Source organism: Platichthys flesus, chromosome 15 (genome assembly GCF_949316205.1).
Source record: "Platichthys flesus chromosome 15, fPlaFle2.1, whole genome shotgun sequence".
NCBI lineage: Eukaryota > Metazoa > Chordata > Actinopteri > Pleuronectiformes > Pleuronectidae > Platichthys > Platichthys flesus.
In genome coordinates this window covers 15,822,011-15,839,031 of record NC_084959.1, presented here as the reverse complement: position 1 = coordinate 15,839,031, position 17,021 = coordinate 15,822,011, and the positions used below count along the sequence as shown (strand labels likewise).

Below are 17,021 nucleotides of genomic sequence, written 5' to 3'. Positions count from 1 at the left end.
AAATAAAAAATAAAGCTCCATGCGCGGAGCATCGACGCCCGGTGGTGACGTCACCGGGCAGGGCGGGGACACATTCCTACTTTTGTCTCTACGTGGAGGACGCAGCTCCGCACACTGGACGCTGTCTGGACTTTTAGACGCACCGACGGTGAGTTTCAATTTCCTGGCGACTTCCAGAGCAACAGCTCCCGATAGCCGGAGTTTATCTCAGCCTCTTTAATTCAAGATAACAGCCTCGTCCTCTCCGGTCCTCCCGCGTGATAGCCGCTCTCCTCCGGTAAGCGCCGCGGGTCTGCAGAGTAAACAGAGAGTTTCCTGTCTATAAAACTTGCTGGGTCTGTGGTTAGCCGGCTAGCTTTAGCTGCATCTTTCACGTAGCCCACTGAGGTCGTGAAATACTGGAGGTGTAGATGTGTTACCTGGTTTCGTGTGTGGCTAGAGAACTTGTTGTGGGAGTAAAGTGGTAACTGCTATTCATAGATACGACTAAGCCAACGCAGAGAGTAACTGGTAATTCAGCATGGGTGCTCATCTCTCTCTCTCTCTGTGTGTGTGTGTGTGTGTTCAAGCTCCATGTTTTTCTCCCGAATTTGCACTTTGTGAATGTGACACATACTTAAAAGCGGGTTAGCTCGTTATCCTCGCCGCCTCTCACCCGAGGGAGGACGCCGCACAGGTGGAGCCCGGTCATGAATGGGCCACCCTTAAACACAGACACAGTGTAGGTGCTGAGGCTCGAACAGGTCTTTAGCTGTGTCAGGCGTGTGCAGCCTCGCTGTTTGCTCTTGTGATGCTAGAGCACGTTCCCTTTTTTAACTTGTTGACTCTTTATATGATGCCGGGGCGATCCTAGTAAATGTTTTACCCCCAGTTAAATAGATCTGCCCCTCCCTCTCTGGTGTGCCATGTTGCTCCGCTATGGTATAAGACATGTGCGAAGTGGAGCTTCATAAGTTTATGTAAGAATGATCCTCCTAAATAAATAGTTCTTATGTGATGTTTGTTTAAGTGAATGCTACAATGTGCTGTGAAGGGAAGCTAGTTGTTTTAAGACTGAAGGGGGGGGGGGGGTCTGGGCCTCTGTACTTACTCATATGTGTAAAACAGTGTTTTATGTGCGTGTTGTTTTTCAGCTCTGAATGATTTGCCAGATTTTTCCTGTAGACCCGTCTACATCTGGGGCTCCATCACCCTCGGCACATCTGGGATCCCAATTGAGGATCACTGTTTGAACCGCTTTAGACAGCAAGGTTGTGTGACATGTGATAGCAACAGAAAAGCCCACTTGCTAAATATTGTGACCGGGAACAAGAATCGTGTTGTGAATACAGTGGCTCATTCAAGGTCGGTATTTCCGATTCAGCATTTCTGACTCTGTGCCCTTGGTTGTCTCCTTATGCTTCTTCAATGGTTTATTTAGATGGAAAGGTTATTTAGCAAATGGTTGATTCTTAAAGACGAATATCAAAAATCCACATTTTACACCAGGAGTCTGGAGGCAATGTTTTCCTCGTTGTGTCATCTGTGAAAAAAGTGTTTTTAACATCTTTTGTAGGAAAGAGAAAAAGCTGTCACTCATTAAAGCTTGCGATCGATGTGATTGGTGAGGTCATTTTTGCCCTTGTATGCATGTATGGTATGTAGCAGCTGTTAACCCAACTGCTAACCCAACTCAAATGTGAGTTTCCCTTCCTATTGCTACAGAGCCAAATGAGAGCGCCTATCTGTCGGTATGTTAAATACAGACATGATGAGTCTGATGCTATCTGTGTTAACCAGACCGTCAAGAAGGAGGGAGGGAGGGAGCCAGTGTAGCGTTTCCTCTTCTCACACGCACACCTGTGCCTATGAACAGGTTTCCCCACTTCCTGTTCTGTCAGGAATTTTAACAGGTGCCTTCACCTGTTATCCAGCGCAGTGAGAGTGATTGAGTTACTGGTGAGCTGCGCTTGAGCTTGTACAAGTCCTTCACATAAAGGATTAAAGTCATTCCAATTAAAAGTCTGAATGGTAACCATTAATTATGGATCAAATTTTTATTTCTGTCTGATGAAAAACACATAATTTTGTTTTTTTGTATGGATGAGTTGAGTAATATGGAGGAAATTTTCAAAATTTGAAGTGGATAAAACATGATCACTTTATTGCCTTTTTAAATTTTATCATGTACCAAAATAGGTACATAATGTTTAATCAAATTATTCAAGATTATTGACACTCCTGTAAAGATGTACATCATCAATATTATTTGATGTTGAGATATTGGTTGCCATTTAAGTTTTGACTGTTCCATAATGTTTTTAACAAAAATGAATAGTGCAATGAATTATTTATATGCACAAAGAAATGATCTTGATAATTGCAACCTTTCTTTGGAGGGAAGTGGCTTCTTTATATTGTGCAGCAATGAGGGATTCAGTGTCTAAACGAGAACCTCAGCAAAATGAATGCATGAGGGAAGGGCGGTGCTTCAGCTGTCTGATGAGATAGTACTTAAAGGGTAATGCTTTACAGAGCTTTTGTTGAATAATGACGAACCCTCATAGGTGTGGCTGCTTACCTGCAGCGACTGTTTCAGCAACACCTCAGTAACCTGTCTAATGACATTCCTCAACCATGGCGGGCGGGGCTTCCTGTGCTCACCCCTTTTAATAGCACCGGCCTCTTTAACGTTTTGTATAATTTATTTTCCGGCTCCAGCCTTTCATTTGAGGAAAGGTAGAGTACTATTTCCATGATGATTGACCATATTGAGAGCTTTTATAATAGCCCTGACACCAACGTGGTTGTCGTGCGTGCATCTGTACGTGAAGTGAGAGATGTGTCAACTACACATACAATATTTGTTGTCGTCACCTCCTCCTTACCTGTCAGCCTGGCTGTTTGTCTTCTCCACGCCACCTGGAAGGGAAATAAAGGGCTGTGTTGCCGACTGTTTAGGGCTTATGAGTCAGTTCGCTTCACATCTGCGGGCAATTGTGATTGAGTAAAAAACGTCCTTGTTTTTGCAGACGACGTTGGGCGTGTGCACACATGAATTTGACCACATTCGGGAAGGGTGCCCAATCTATTTGTGTTCCTCCCAATTCCCATGGAGCTGTGTGGATGAAACACTGGCAGGACGGGGTGTGTCAGTTCGGCACATTTAACTGTGGGATCGGCCCCTCCACGTCAAATTGACTGAAAGATCTGTCTGAGGTGCTGTTATTTTGGCTCACCATTCAAACCTGGTGTTAGGAAAGAAATACTTGTCTATGGATGATGTCCAGAAGTGAAGTAAGAGTTAAAGGACTGAGTGAGCTTCTTGAATCAGGAGGAAACTACAAAGTAATTCCAGATGCTCTTTGTCTGCTATAGTGCTTGATATCACGTAATGACGACTGAACAGCTACACAGAGGAATGTGTAAAAGACTTGCGTTTGTTTGTATTTTGTATTCCTGCATTCCTATTGATAGTTGTGAGTCATATTTTCCCCATATTGTTACCTTCACCAAGGTGGTTATATTTTCACCCCTGTCCATTTGTTTGTTTGTTGGTTGAATTGTTTGTTTTTCAGCAAGATTACTATAACTGAATAATTACCACAGCACGTGGAAGGATGTGGTATGGAGAAGATCCCATTACATTTTTATGTGGATCCAGATCAGGCGGCGGATCTAGGAATCTTTAAAAAACTTTCTTTAACATTGCGTGATAGGACATTTTCAACGTTTCCCAGGGAATAATTCATATACAGCTTGATTTACTTTAAGGGGACTGTTGTCCTTTGTCATTTATTGATAAAAAATATGGCAGCATCATCCTCATCTACTGGACCCTGCCCTATGGCCAAGAACTGAAATTTAAAGAGTGTATTTGAACTCTATCAAGAGCATTGATGTGCTTTCAGGCAAATACGGGCTGATCCATTTAGGAGGTTGGTTTTACATTTAGATGAGTGCAGGAATTTTCTCGTCCCACTGACCACACAGACCAGCTGTCAAAGAGGACAACTGCTTGTGGAGCCTGACACTCTGCACTCATTTTCTAGAGTTACACAAGATTTATTGCCGCTGTTTGTGACGGTGATTACAATCCCTCCATTCTTCTCTACCACCAGCGATACGTCTTGCATTTGTCCCCCTGCCATCTGTGCCCTTGTCCCATGTACTTAACCCCTCTTCTGTTTCCCCTCTGCCTCGGTTGAGGGTGTGACATGGGCTGGCAAATGAGGTCATGTTTGTTGGCCCTCGTAGACGGGCTGACTTCAGCAGCCACACTTCACTTCCTTCTGAGGAGAAGTTAAATATAGCAACACTGGCATTATCATTTTCCTAATTGTTTAGTCAGGAGTTTGTGCTTTGCCCTGTTTTAGTCGTCCTTTGCAAAAGAAAAACATGCTGTTCCGTGTGCTTCTCTGAATGGCATTTAAAGCTAACGGTTAGTGCCGACACAGAAGTGATGAACCTGCCTTTGCTATTAGAATCAGTTTTCTACCATATCTGGCTTTTTCAATCCAAGAAAAAAATCAGGATTAACACGATTTATTTATTAATTTGTACAGGACAAAGTGTAATGCTTTGTTTAAGAGATAACTACTGATATATCTTTTGGCAGATAATATCAATATGATGCTTTCACAGAAAAATCCCTCCATCAACACAAAATATTTGAGTTTTCTTTTAGTTTAGTTGGGTTCAATTTATCTCAACAGTTTTTGGGGGGAAAGGAGTCGGAAGAAGCAATATGCATCATTTTTTATTTATAATTATAAAGTTTATGGTTTAACTGTAAAATAACAAGACTCAGTTACATTTCTTGTCAGAGAGGTTTGATTTCAGTATCTGAAATTTTTTCCTTCCTAACATCCGTATTGCATCCTCTCCAAAAAAAAAACCCAAATATGTTGAGCTCATACTATCGGAAGACTTGACCACTTGGAGACCATATAACAATTTATAACAATGATTGACAAAAGTGTCAATCATTAAAGAGGATGCACGGTTACTGGTCTTTTGTTCATTGTCTCTCTGTATGAAAGTTGATCGCACACATCAGACATGGATTATTTTTAAATACTTACAACCAGGTGACACACGATCCATTTGACCAACTGGACATTCAGCTATTCCCTAATATGGTTTACTCATGCTGCATCGTGGAAACCAGAACTAGCCTTGCCCAGGATTTCTGACTAATTCGCTCTGAAAAATCCACAGTCTGTACTTTAAATCAGGAAATGGGAACCAGGAACACACTTCTGCCTGGAAAAAGTCTGCCGCACAAACCTCATCTTTGTTGTCTGAACACTTATGTTAAAGAGAGGAATGCCATCATACCAGTTCAGTCTTGGAGAACGAGGCAGCACCCCCTGGTCACCTCTCTGTGAACGAGGCTCGATTTACCCAGGCCTCATGCATTCCTCTGCCACGACAGAACGGGAAGGAGGTTCTCAGAGGAATTTTCTTATTTTCAGGGATTTTCAGATGGTTGCTTTGCCCCTGAGGAATTTGGGAACACTGTGTTTTACTTCAAGAAAAATAAAAGGAGACTCACTGGTCTTGTTTTGTGACTACAGTCGTTACACATTGTAATGATCCCTTTCTCCCACGTGAGGACACTTTTCTCAGTTACAGTTTAAAAACATACAGCCCAAAGGAGCATCATGATGATCCAACATCCACAGTCTTTACTTTATAGAGAAGCAGCCCTCACAAGAGGCTCACAAAATTGTTAAGTTGCAACATTAAACTGTTCCTTTAGCTCACTTTGAATGATGCTTATTATTTTAATTCTAAAATAAAATGATTTGTTTGTATTTCTAGAGCATATAAAAATGGGGGAAATTACAGTAAAAATGTATTTGTGGTTTCAGGGGATCTGATTTATAGTTGTAGTAAGCAGATGTTCAATTGGGATGTGACACAAAACTCAAAGAAAGAAGTTGTCTCAGCCTGTTTTTTTTTAACAACACCGGCTCTTTACTTTACAATATATAGAACAGGAAATTACTTTGATTATGGGAGAGAGGCATGTTTGGAAAAGGAAAAGAGCTAAAGCGAACAGAAGATATGAACAGCAGGGTTGCAGATAAAGGAGGCTCGGTGAGGAGAGGGGTACATGAGGTACTTTTTAGAGTTTTTAGTCCTGACAGAAGATGTGGGGTGACTTATATTGTGCTGCTCTGCATGGATCGAGAGCGTCTGTGTTGGCACAGAAGTAGAAGAGTGTGGGCCGCTTTGTGATTTTAGCGATCTAAAGTAGCAGCAGTGAGATGAGATTGGGGGAGTGTACATTGCTCATTGAAGACGCAGATGGGCAGTCTGGGAAAGTTGCAAGGGTTGAAACTAAGGATGTTGACCGGAGGCCGATGAGGACGGGAGTGCTTCCTCTCAAGTCCAACCTCCTGTTATTTCAAGACCCCACTGATGACTTTGCCCTTTTTTCTCTCTGCAGTCGCACCTTTTTCTACCTGAGCACCTCAGGTCAATCACAGAAAAATGGCTGGAAAGATCACAAAAGAGGAGGTGGAGGAGATGAGGGCGACCTTTCAGAAAATTGGTGAGTAATATCAATTTCACAGTCACATTAGTTTTGACCTTAATGTGTGCCAATATGAACATTTTATTTTCAAGAATCAACAATGCATTTTTGTTTTTGTGTTTTGTTTATTTATCGTTAAACTATAAATGATCTAGCCTTAATTACATTTCTTTGTCATAAGGGTTTTAAAAGATCATAGAAATCATTGACATTAAAAAATATATATATAGATTCTTAGGCTGTAATAATGTGTTTATGTATATGTATGTGTGTGTATGATCATTCAAACTTAAGCAGTATAAATTGCAATAAATGACTGTTGGTTTGTTTGTATCTGTAGATCTGGACAACAACGGATTTATCTGTGATTATGAACTCAATGAGCTCCTTAGAGAGGCAGGCCACGTCCAGCCTGGGTACGTGGTTCGGGGAATCATCCAGAAACTCGATCGCAACAAGGATAACAAGATCAGCTTTGACGAGTTTCTGTCGGTACGTGAAGTGGAGCTCACAAACACCTCAACAAGCTTGATAAGTTTTCACCCCCTGTTCTGAGATTCTCTGAGGTGTTCTTTGTTTTCTGCTTTGCCCCAAAACCACCTCGCCCTCCTGAGTGAGACTGCTATGCAAAGCAACTTTCAGCAGCTAAATGCACACAGCCTCTGCAGACCACACATATACACACACACACACGCATAAAGTACATACTAGGGGAATGAGGAAGTGAGGTCAGCAAAGTGGTGTGAGTTCCAGTGTTTAGTTTCAGCAGTGATGAGGGAGCAGTCATTCAAGGGCTACTACATGATTCAAACTTTCTAGATGAGGAGGGTGTAGCTGTGTTTTGTCGCTCTGTAGTAGTTTGGATGTCTAGTTTCAGGGTGTGTGGCTGTAAAGTCATTATTAGCTTACCTCTGACTATGATAATGACGTAGTCGGAGTTAAACAAACGGAATTGAATGAACCTAAAGCGTTTAGTGTAATGAGCTCATTTATAATCTTACGAGTTACTTAATGGTTTCATGATGTCAATAGTGACCTAGAGTTTATCTGTGTTCTTTTGTAAGTAGCAGATTTATATTTTTATTAATTTAAATTATAATGTGTTTAATGGTCATATTGCACCTTTTAATAATAATAAATAATTTAGAATAATAAAAATAAATCCACCTAATAAACGTTGAACATTAACCTAATTACTAGAACTTCTAAATATAAACTTAAATATAAAAAAAAAATGGAACTGAATCAATAAATGTTAAGCAATTAATTTTGTATATAATTTGTATCACTGGGTTGATCAGCTGATTTTTTTTTATTTTTTTTTTTTTATATTTATTTATTTTGGCAAAACTGTAATTTGACTTTTACAGTCAAGTATTGTGCATGTGCTGGCAGGAAGCGTCCATATCCGGGGTTTCCCAGTTGGCTGAAAAATAGCATTGTGCCATTGTTTTGGAAAAAATTTGTGCTTCAGAACCAGGGTTTCATAAAATACCAGTTTACCAGATAGGTTTTCTGCATGAGAACAACCCAGATTAAATGCTTGTGAGAAGGCCTAACAGTTCCCTTATAAAACTACATTTTAATTCACTAGATCCAGAGTTTTATTTAGATCTGCACCAAATAACAGACACTGTGATTGATGTGATTTTTTTTTTCTTTCTCAAGATGCATGTATTTATTCTCTTAGAAATTAATGAAAATGTTGGAAATTGCACACTTTGCAATGTTAAAGTAAAAAAAATTAGCTCTTTCCTGACCCCTACCACATTCCTCCTGAAAGTTTCATAGTATATTTGTCCAGTAGTTTTTGAGTTAATCCTGCTAACTGACCGACAGACAGACGATGAATAACCTTCGTGGCGGAAACTTCGTCAGTCCACACAGCATATACATATGTTAAGTTAAACTAAACTAAAACTGGCAGAACTGAGTGGAACTCTGAATCATTCCTGTAAGGTCATGATTGTCTTTTTTGTGGATACCCCTTTTAATCTAAAGTGTACATACAATGACGGCTGCCACCCTGTGACCTTGTGTATATTTCTGTCGAAGTGCGCTCCACTTATGAAACAAACGTCTCAGTGGCAGACTGAATAGCACATTGTGGCTGCTCCAACGCCTCTGGGGCTGTGGTCACTGATGAAGCCGTGATAATTTCAGCTTCAGGAAGTATCGCACATATCAAGATAGAAAAAGCAGCTTTGTCTCAAGCTGCTTACATGTTTTACATTACTGATAAGCGACACATCAGACCACAGAGCTCTCTGTGCTCTCAATAGTTGTGGTTGAGACCTGTTTAATATTTAGAGGTACTTATTATTAATTATTTAATGTTGAGACACTGGGCAAGCCTTTGGGTGCTGTGTTGGAGGATAATAGCTGTGTCTCTGTCGGTTTACTGTTACTGTTGATAACTCCTAATTACATACTGGAACTCACTCACTCAGCACTGTAACACTAAGATTGGATCAGTAGTAACAGTCCCACGGCAAATCACTACCGTGCACTCAAATGCACTAAACAACATCAGTTGCCTTTATTAGCTCATAGACACAATGTCTTCCTGGACTTACTAGTAATGAACAGTTTTTTTCAGCCCCTTCATATTCTTAAAAAATGCAGTTTTCTGCCACGATCACCGTTTGTTCTCATCCCTGTAGCCAGCAGATGGTTTTGTGTTGTAAAAATTCCAGAAATTTGTCTGTGTCTGCTCTGTGTCCTTGGCTGTCATGAGGGCTTGGAGCACTGATAAGACAAAGGACAAAACTAAGTATTTAAATAAAAAGGAGATTACTTAAATCACAGACTTATGAATGCAACTAAAGATTGTCTTCACCATCCATTTATCAATTGATTGCCTTTTTGATGATTGGCGAATTTGTTATTAATTGAGTTGAGTTGTCTAAAAAAATCCAAGATTGGATTGGTGGGTTACCGATCAGTTCAGCAGACTCATGATGTAATTACCACAATGTGGTTGATCTGGGTTGAGATTTCTTAATAAGATTGGACTGGACTTGAAGGCTGTAGCTAATCAAGTAGCCACTGATTGGTACTGATAATTTCTATCATTTAATTGAAACATTAGCTGAAAACAGGAGAAGGGTATACTGACAATGAATGCCAGTCATTTATTTTTTCTTCAATTGGTTTCACTTACATCACAATTGGTCATACCTAAATCAAAATGCACAATAAGTATTCCACCACTTTCAGCCTAAAGCAGAAAGTATTTTCGTGGCATAGGAGAGATTGGTCTTATCAGTGTTCTGTGATATGTTTTAGATCGTCCAGGAGCTGAAAGGCAGTGAAATAGCAAAAACCTTCCGGAAGGCCATCAACAGAAAAGAAGGCATCCTGGCCATTGGAGGGACGTCCGAGCAGTCAAGCGAAGGCACACAACACTCGTTCTCTGGTAAGTCACAAACAGTCTTGACCTCATGGACGTTTTCTCCTTCTTTTCTCCAGTCGCTGCTAATGTTTATCTTAAGGCCTTGGCTCTGTGCGATTCAGGCACGGATGCATCATTAACCTGCTGTAATGAGTCAGTAAGAGCAAAACCGTCACATATATCGTGGTGTTTTAACTCACTCTTGTATATGTCCACATTTACAGAGGAGGAGCAAGTTGCGTTTGTGAACTGGATCAACAAGGCTCTGGAAAAAGACCCTGACTGCCAACATGTCCTTCCTATGGATCCCAACACAGGCTCCCTGTTTACATCTGTCGGAGATGGTATCGTTCTCTGGTGAGAGAACCTATTTTCTCTTAAAGCTCTGTCCTCCATCACTTAGCGACCCCATGACAATCAACAATGACAATATTCTGCCTTGCCATTAATAGAGAAGATGCTAATACAAACATTAAGACTACATTCAATATAACAATCTACAAAGGTATAACCATTGAAATGCGATTTATCAATTGAGTAGCGTAATCAAAACTGTGCTGTTAATGTAGTTAATAATAGGTTGAATTCAAGGTAGTATTGGATAACTTTGTTGTGTATTTAGATCAGCATCAAACAGACTGCAGAGACCAATTATCTGCACATATTCCAGACAGATAAACTGCATCACACATAAAACTCTGCTCACATGCTGAAGTTAACTTGTGTCGAGGACTTGGGAGAAAAAGCATGTTGGAATGCTAATGAGGAAGCAACCCCATATGATTCAGTCAGCTATGGAATTTCTTCTAACACGCTAAGTAGTATTCAGTATAGATAGTAAATGACTGCAGAGACCTGATAAATGACATTACCAGTATATTAAAAAGGTTTTTTACAAAAATAGAACTTTGGCACCAAGTTCCTTTAAACCACATACACACACAAAACACACCGGAAACTTAAATCCTTAGCAAACAAGGAACATGTGTGTTGCTATCCCTGCCTTGTCTATACAACATTGACACAAGCTCATGTTTGGTTTTGTGTGTTTACACAGCAAAATGATCAACCTGTCCGTGCCAGACACTATTGATGAGAGAACCATAAATAAGAAGAAGCTGTCGGCGTTTACAATACAGGTCAGTGAAAGATGAATTCATGATTTTTGTTTTTACCATCAGTCTTACTGCAAATCTACAAACAGCTGACACACTGTGCCTTACAGGAGAATCTGAACCTGGCCCTGAACTCAGCTTCTGCCATCGGCTGCCACGTGGTGAACATTGGTGCTTTAGACCTGAAAGAGGGGAAACCTCATCTGGTGCTGGGTCTGCTCTGGCAGATCATCAAGATTGGTCTGTTTGCCGACATCGAGCTCAGCAGGAATGAAGGTACAGGCCGTTGTTGTGACTGTTCATTACATAACACATATTTGAGTTTGTGCTCCTGTCAGTAGTGTTTCCTTGTCTGAGATCAAGTAGCCTATCTGATCAATAAATGCCCCCTGGCAGCTCTGGCAGCGTTACTGAGAGACGGGGAAACTCTGGAGGACCTGATGAAGCTCTCTCCAGAAGAGCTGCTGCTACGCTGGGCCAACTTTCACCTGGAAAATGCTGGCTGGCAGAAGATCAACAATTTCAGCAGTGACATCAAGGTGGGCCCCCACACTGACACTGACTCCAGCTGGTTTATTAAGACTAGCTGCAGGAAGGGAAACCACTGTACTAAATTAAGAAAATTACAGGAAGGTCCTGCAGTGTTTGTTGACACACCGACACAGGCATCTATCAGCACACTGAACAACCCAGTAAATATTTGTGATTGCACAAGCTAATGCAAATAAACGCCTCCACTGCTCCCAAAATAGTATTGAATGGGTTGTATCTCTGGCTAACATTAACCAATGTCAAATGTTTCAGTATATGTCCAGACTCGGTTAAATGGATATAGTGTTTTTGTGTCTCTGACGAAATGCCCATTATTAAAGATGCTCCAATTACTATGCCGGGGTTTGTTTGGGGTTTCCGGGACAACCATGCATATATACAAATTGCTAGTATTATCTCTTCTTGAAATTTGATGTAAATTTGATGTAAATTATGTATTCAAACTTATATTTTATATATACCAAATATAATGGTCATGAAGGCAATTTGATGTAAACACTGCACATGTATGTGTAGTAATTTTCACAAAAAGCTGTTTTTATGAGACAAAAAGTTATTCTCATTTTACACAATGAATAATTTCACTTATGGCTTTTGTTTCTTTACATTCTTTTCCAGGACTCGAGGGCCTATTTCCACCTCCTGAATCAAATCTCTCCAAAAGGCACAGAGGAAGACCAGCCTCGCATAGACATCAGCATGGCGGGCTTCAGTGTAAGGACTTTTAACGGTCGGCGGTCACAGTTGACGTTCTTCGCCACGTGGTAGCAGCTGCACAGTGTCTCTGATCTGCAGCATGTGTTCTGTGTGTTGTTCAGGAGAAAGACGACATGAAGAGGGCAGAAGCCATGCTGCAGCAGGCCGACCGGCTCGGCTGTCGACAGTTTGTCACCCCAGCTGACGTCGTCAGTGGAAACCCCAAACTCAACCTTGCCTTTGTGGCCAATTTGTTCAACAAATATCCAGCCCTGACCAAACCTGAGGGTGAGGACATCGACTGGGGACTGTTGGAAGGTATGCAGAGCAGAAAAAAATACTTTACTTCTACTATCAGAGCACAGTTGTGTTCTTCACAATTTTGTCACAGTCTATTTCTAAATAGACAAATTACAACTAACCAGGGATGAATGAAAAGATGGCTTTGTTCCTTTTAGATAAATTCAGCAATTGTCCTCCAAAGAGGCTGAGAAGAACCAGTTCTGAAAAAATTACTTTTATCTTTTGTCAACTATCAAGTCTGCAGCCTTGTTTTAGCCTAGAAACAAATATAGAGTGTACTATCCCACTGGATACAATATTAGTTGCACATCATGTGTTTACAAGTTTGTGAGAGTTATCTGAATAGAGTAGCATTATAATTCAGAAATCAACCAGACCTGTTCAGTTGTGCATATTTTGAGTCACATTCACTATAACTGAGGTAAGCTGCAGTGAGATCACCTTGAAACCCCCTGAATACCAAGATGCTTTGCTTTTCAGGTGAGACGAGAGAAGAGAGGACTTTCCGAAACTGGATGAACTCATTGGGTGTGAACCCACATGTCAATCATCTCTACGGGTATGTAGCACACACAACAATGTTGTGTCACTCATGTGGGAGCATTAACATCAGGAGCGTTAAAACAGCTGCCTTGATCTTTTAATGTATATATTTGTACTAACAACCAAACACGTTCCTGTCTTACAGAGACTTACAGGACGCCATGGTCATCCTTCAGCTCTATGAGAAGATTAAAGTGTTAGTTGACTGGAACAACAAAGTCAACAAGCCGCCTTACCCCAAACTGGGAACCAACATGAAAAAGGTAATCGATACCCCCTTGCAATTATTCCTAAAAAGGTTTGTTTAATGTCTGTCGTTTGCCAACCATTTTATTTTGTGCCCCTAGTTGGAGAATTGCAACTATGCGGTAGAACTGGGCAAATCAGCCAAGTTCTCCCTCGTCGGCATCGGCGGGCAGGACCTGAACGATGGCAACGCTACCCTGACTCTGGCACTGGTGTGGCAGCTGATGAGAAGGTGAAACATAACTACCACAGTAGAAGTAAAAATGCATCTCTAAAATGAAGGAAAAACAACAAAACCAAAGACCTATTTTATAAACAAATACATGAAGAAATAAAAAGGGTTATGTTATTATGATTTGACTGAATTACTTCGCTTTTCTGGGGGGAAATTCAAATACATTTAAATTATGAGGATATTTGGATTTGGAGTACATCGGTGTGACCAAATAGCATTTAGTCTTTCAGTCAGCATGTCTGTGTGGTATTTTGAAACGCTGCAATCACCATCAGTCTTCATTGTCAGATTCATTGTGATAGCTACATATTGACTGTAAACAATTTCCCGGGACTCTGCAGTTATAAACCTCTCTTTCATGCCAGTGGTGGTGTTTAGTATTTGCGTGTTCCTCCAAATCCAGACCACATTTCCATGAACTCACTTGGCTCCCCACACAAGGGATGTGTGTTGCCATATTTGGTATTTCTCCATATTTTTGTGTTCTTCATGTCAGATTTTCCAAAGTTTGTATGACCCAAAAAATCACAACAAAGGTCCATGCTGCATGACATTATTTTTTTTTGTTTTTGTTTGTTTAGTTTAAGTTCCACATTCCCAAATCATTTTGTTTAAAAATAGAAAAAGTCACCCTGTTCAATTCATGTGCTGGATAAACGAGCCGCGTCTCCACTCTTTCAGATATACATTGAATGTATTGGAGGAACTGGGAGATGGACAGAAGACCAACGATGCCATCATAGTACAGTGGGTGAACAACACGTTGGCGGAGGCTGGAAAATCGACCAAGATTTCAAGCTTTAAGGTAAAGCTGTTTTTCCTACCCTGCTGTGTAAAGACATACGTGTGTAGATTCCAATAAATGGTTTCGATATAAAATTTAAAATGTAATCAAATGTGTGTTTAACAAGTAGTCTGAGATCTTTTAAAAAGTATTTTCTGTCTTTCAACTGCACCTCATGGTCTTCATGAGGGAAGGGAGCTGACTCATCTGTCGCCACATGACAAAGTTTACAGCGTCATATGATAACATGTGGTCGTATGTGGGCGTGGCACCACTCTGTGTTTTCTCTGACTCATTTGGTGATGAAGACCTTGAGCTGCGGATGAAAGCTACTCCTCCACAAAAGAGGCAATTTCCCCCGATCCGTGTGTTTCTTTGTTCAGCAAAGCCACCGTTTCCTGCACAATTTTTTAAAAGTCCTAATTACCATAATAATGTGCTGCTGATGACCCATAATATTTAGTTATTTGGGTGCCTTAAACCATAACTTCACAAGATTCATACAATGCAGACAAATGGCGGATCATCTAATATTTCCCATCTAAAATGACCTGTAGGCGAAAATTGTGTCTTGATTCTCGTAATATTACGAGTCTCGAAATCTGGCATTTTTTTGAAGAACAAACCTCAATTCTCAAAAGTGCTAAGTTCACAATCGAAACAATCCAGCAGTTTCATGTTATTAATGTCCTATAAACTAAGAGGCAGTACATGTTCTGATTGGTCATGTCAGCTTGTGTGCGTCAGACCCTTACTCTGTGTTTGCTGTGGTGATCAGGACAAGGAGATCAGCAGCAGCTTGGCGGTGTTGGAACTGATCGACGCCATTCAGCCCGGCAGCATCAACTACGACCTGATCAAAACCGGCAGCCTCTCTGAAGATGACAAGCTGGAAAACGCCAAGTGAGACTTCCTGTCACAGAAAAGAAAGAAGCAGCCTTCTGCAATTTATTTGGATCGTTTTTTCCACATGTGACGATCTCTCTATCTCCTTCCTAGATATGCCGTCTCCATGGCGAGGAAGATCGGAGCCCGTGTCTACGCTCTCCCAGAGGACCTCATGGAGGTCAAACCCAAAATGGTGATGACCGTCTTTGCCTGCTTGATGGGCCGGGGGATGAAGCGGGTCTAGGAGACTGGCTGGGATTTAGTGTGACACTTACTTTACTTGGACCCACAAGCCATTAGAGTTTTAAAAGAGCTCCCCCAACTGAAGGAAATGAAGAATGTTTTTTTCTATTTGAATGAGAGCGATGCAGTAAGAATCATGCGTTTGCAGTTGTTCCTGCCTCTTTTTGCTAACGAGGTGTTTGCTGAGGATTAATATTCTGTCCTCATTTATTTAAAAAATCCAAAATACTAAATTGTCTTAAAGAGATGGGTCTTGTGTTACAGATGACAACTTGTTACTTTCAATATCCAGAACTCTAAAATAATGTTTGTTTTTTTGAAGCGAGAATGCATATTTCCAGCTGCAAGGTTGTTTACATATTTTTCCTCAGACTGACAAAGTAAATGATATCCTTGACTAAGCATCACACATTCCAGAATTTCATGCTGTTGAAAGAAACGCTTGGCAAGGCAAAAAAAAAAAGAGTGAGATGTTCGGGTGCAGCACACTTAAAAAAAAAAAAAACACCCAGACATTCACTCTCATTTGATAAAGCACAAGCATGTCTTAATAACTGGCACTATAACTTCGACATATCTACACACAGCAGTCTTAAGGTGGAATGACACTAATAACCAGCCTGGTGTGCTGTCTGGATGCTTGTTTCTTGGGATTCTTTTGTTAAGGTAAATGCTGTTTTTCGGGGTTTCTGGTGTCTTTTCTTTGTGTTTTACTTTGGTCTGTTACGTTGGATGAGGAGCAGGCAGACTGGACTCTCCTGGCTTCTGCTGTTCTTTGTTCTTGTCTTAAAGATGACGTGTTGAGCATTGAGGTCCCGTCCCCCCCCCCCCCTTTTTTTTTATTTTGTATCCAACATTAGCAAATATAAACAGTAAGTTAATTCCAGGTAGCTTCATGATACTCAATGACAATGGCCAAATTGTATTTGGTCTCATGTTCATATCTACTCAAGTGCTTTACATATAACAATAAATATGACTTTGAAAAACTGCTTGTGTGTCATCTTCAGACTTTCTGGTAAAGGTATCGTCCACAGGCATTGAATTGACAGTTGAGCAGTTGTGCTCCGACTGGTTTGTTTAAACTAGATAGTCGATCATCTTTTTTCTTTACAGTACATGTAAAAGAAAACATAGATTTTAGTAGGGGAAAATCTGGTCAAGATTATGATTTGAAGATTTTGCTCAGATTGCCAAAATCGTGGTTTACCTGTAAACAGCGATTTGTAAACAAATTTTACACATTTTTCAAATTATATTGAATTTAAGACTGAAAAAAAAAGATTCTTTGCCTCAGACACCGTATTAAAATGTTAGTGGAGGAATGAGGAATAAATTGATAATTGTAACTTTAACATTATTATTATATTTCCATGACAACTGAGCAAACTCCAACTCCTCTGAGGCTGATTATAAATATCTAAAAGAAAATGCACCAGGACTGAGCCTGGTAATTAATTTATAGAAATAGGATTTTAAAGTGATGTTAAAAGAAATGT

At 40.4% G+C, this 17,021-nt stretch overlaps 1 protein-coding gene across 2 annotated transcripts; it reads left to right on the top strand.

Annotated features, from left to right (window-relative positions):
• The first annotated feature begins 46 nt into the window (after positions 1 to 46).
• pls3 (plastin 3 (T isoform)) lies at positions 47 to 16,514 on the top strand. Of its 2 annotated transcripts, none has more exons than XM_062405417.1 (16): positions 47 to 148; positions 6,437 to 6,541; positions 6,864 to 7,015; positions 9,812 to 9,941; positions 10,142 to 10,274; positions 10,975 to 11,056; positions 11,143 to 11,308; positions 11,429 to 11,571; positions 12,203 to 12,298; positions 12,403 to 12,598; positions 13,064 to 13,142; positions 13,272 to 13,389; positions 13,474 to 13,604; positions 14,289 to 14,412; positions 15,170 to 15,294; positions 15,391 to 16,514. In XM_062405417.1, exons 2-16 carry the CDS (start codon positions 6,481 to 6,483, stop codon positions 15,521 to 15,523), a joined length of 1,869 nt encoding a protein of 622 aa, XP_062261401.1. In that variant the 5' UTR covers positions 47 to 148; positions 6,437 to 6,480; the 3' UTR covers positions 15,524 to 16,514. The 2 variants fall into 2 exon arrangements, with proteins under 2 accessions (XP_062261401.1, XP_062261402.1); XM_062405418.1 differs by having other exon boundaries at positions 140 to 277.
• The last annotated feature ends 507 nt before the right edge of the window (positions 16,515 to 17,021 follow it).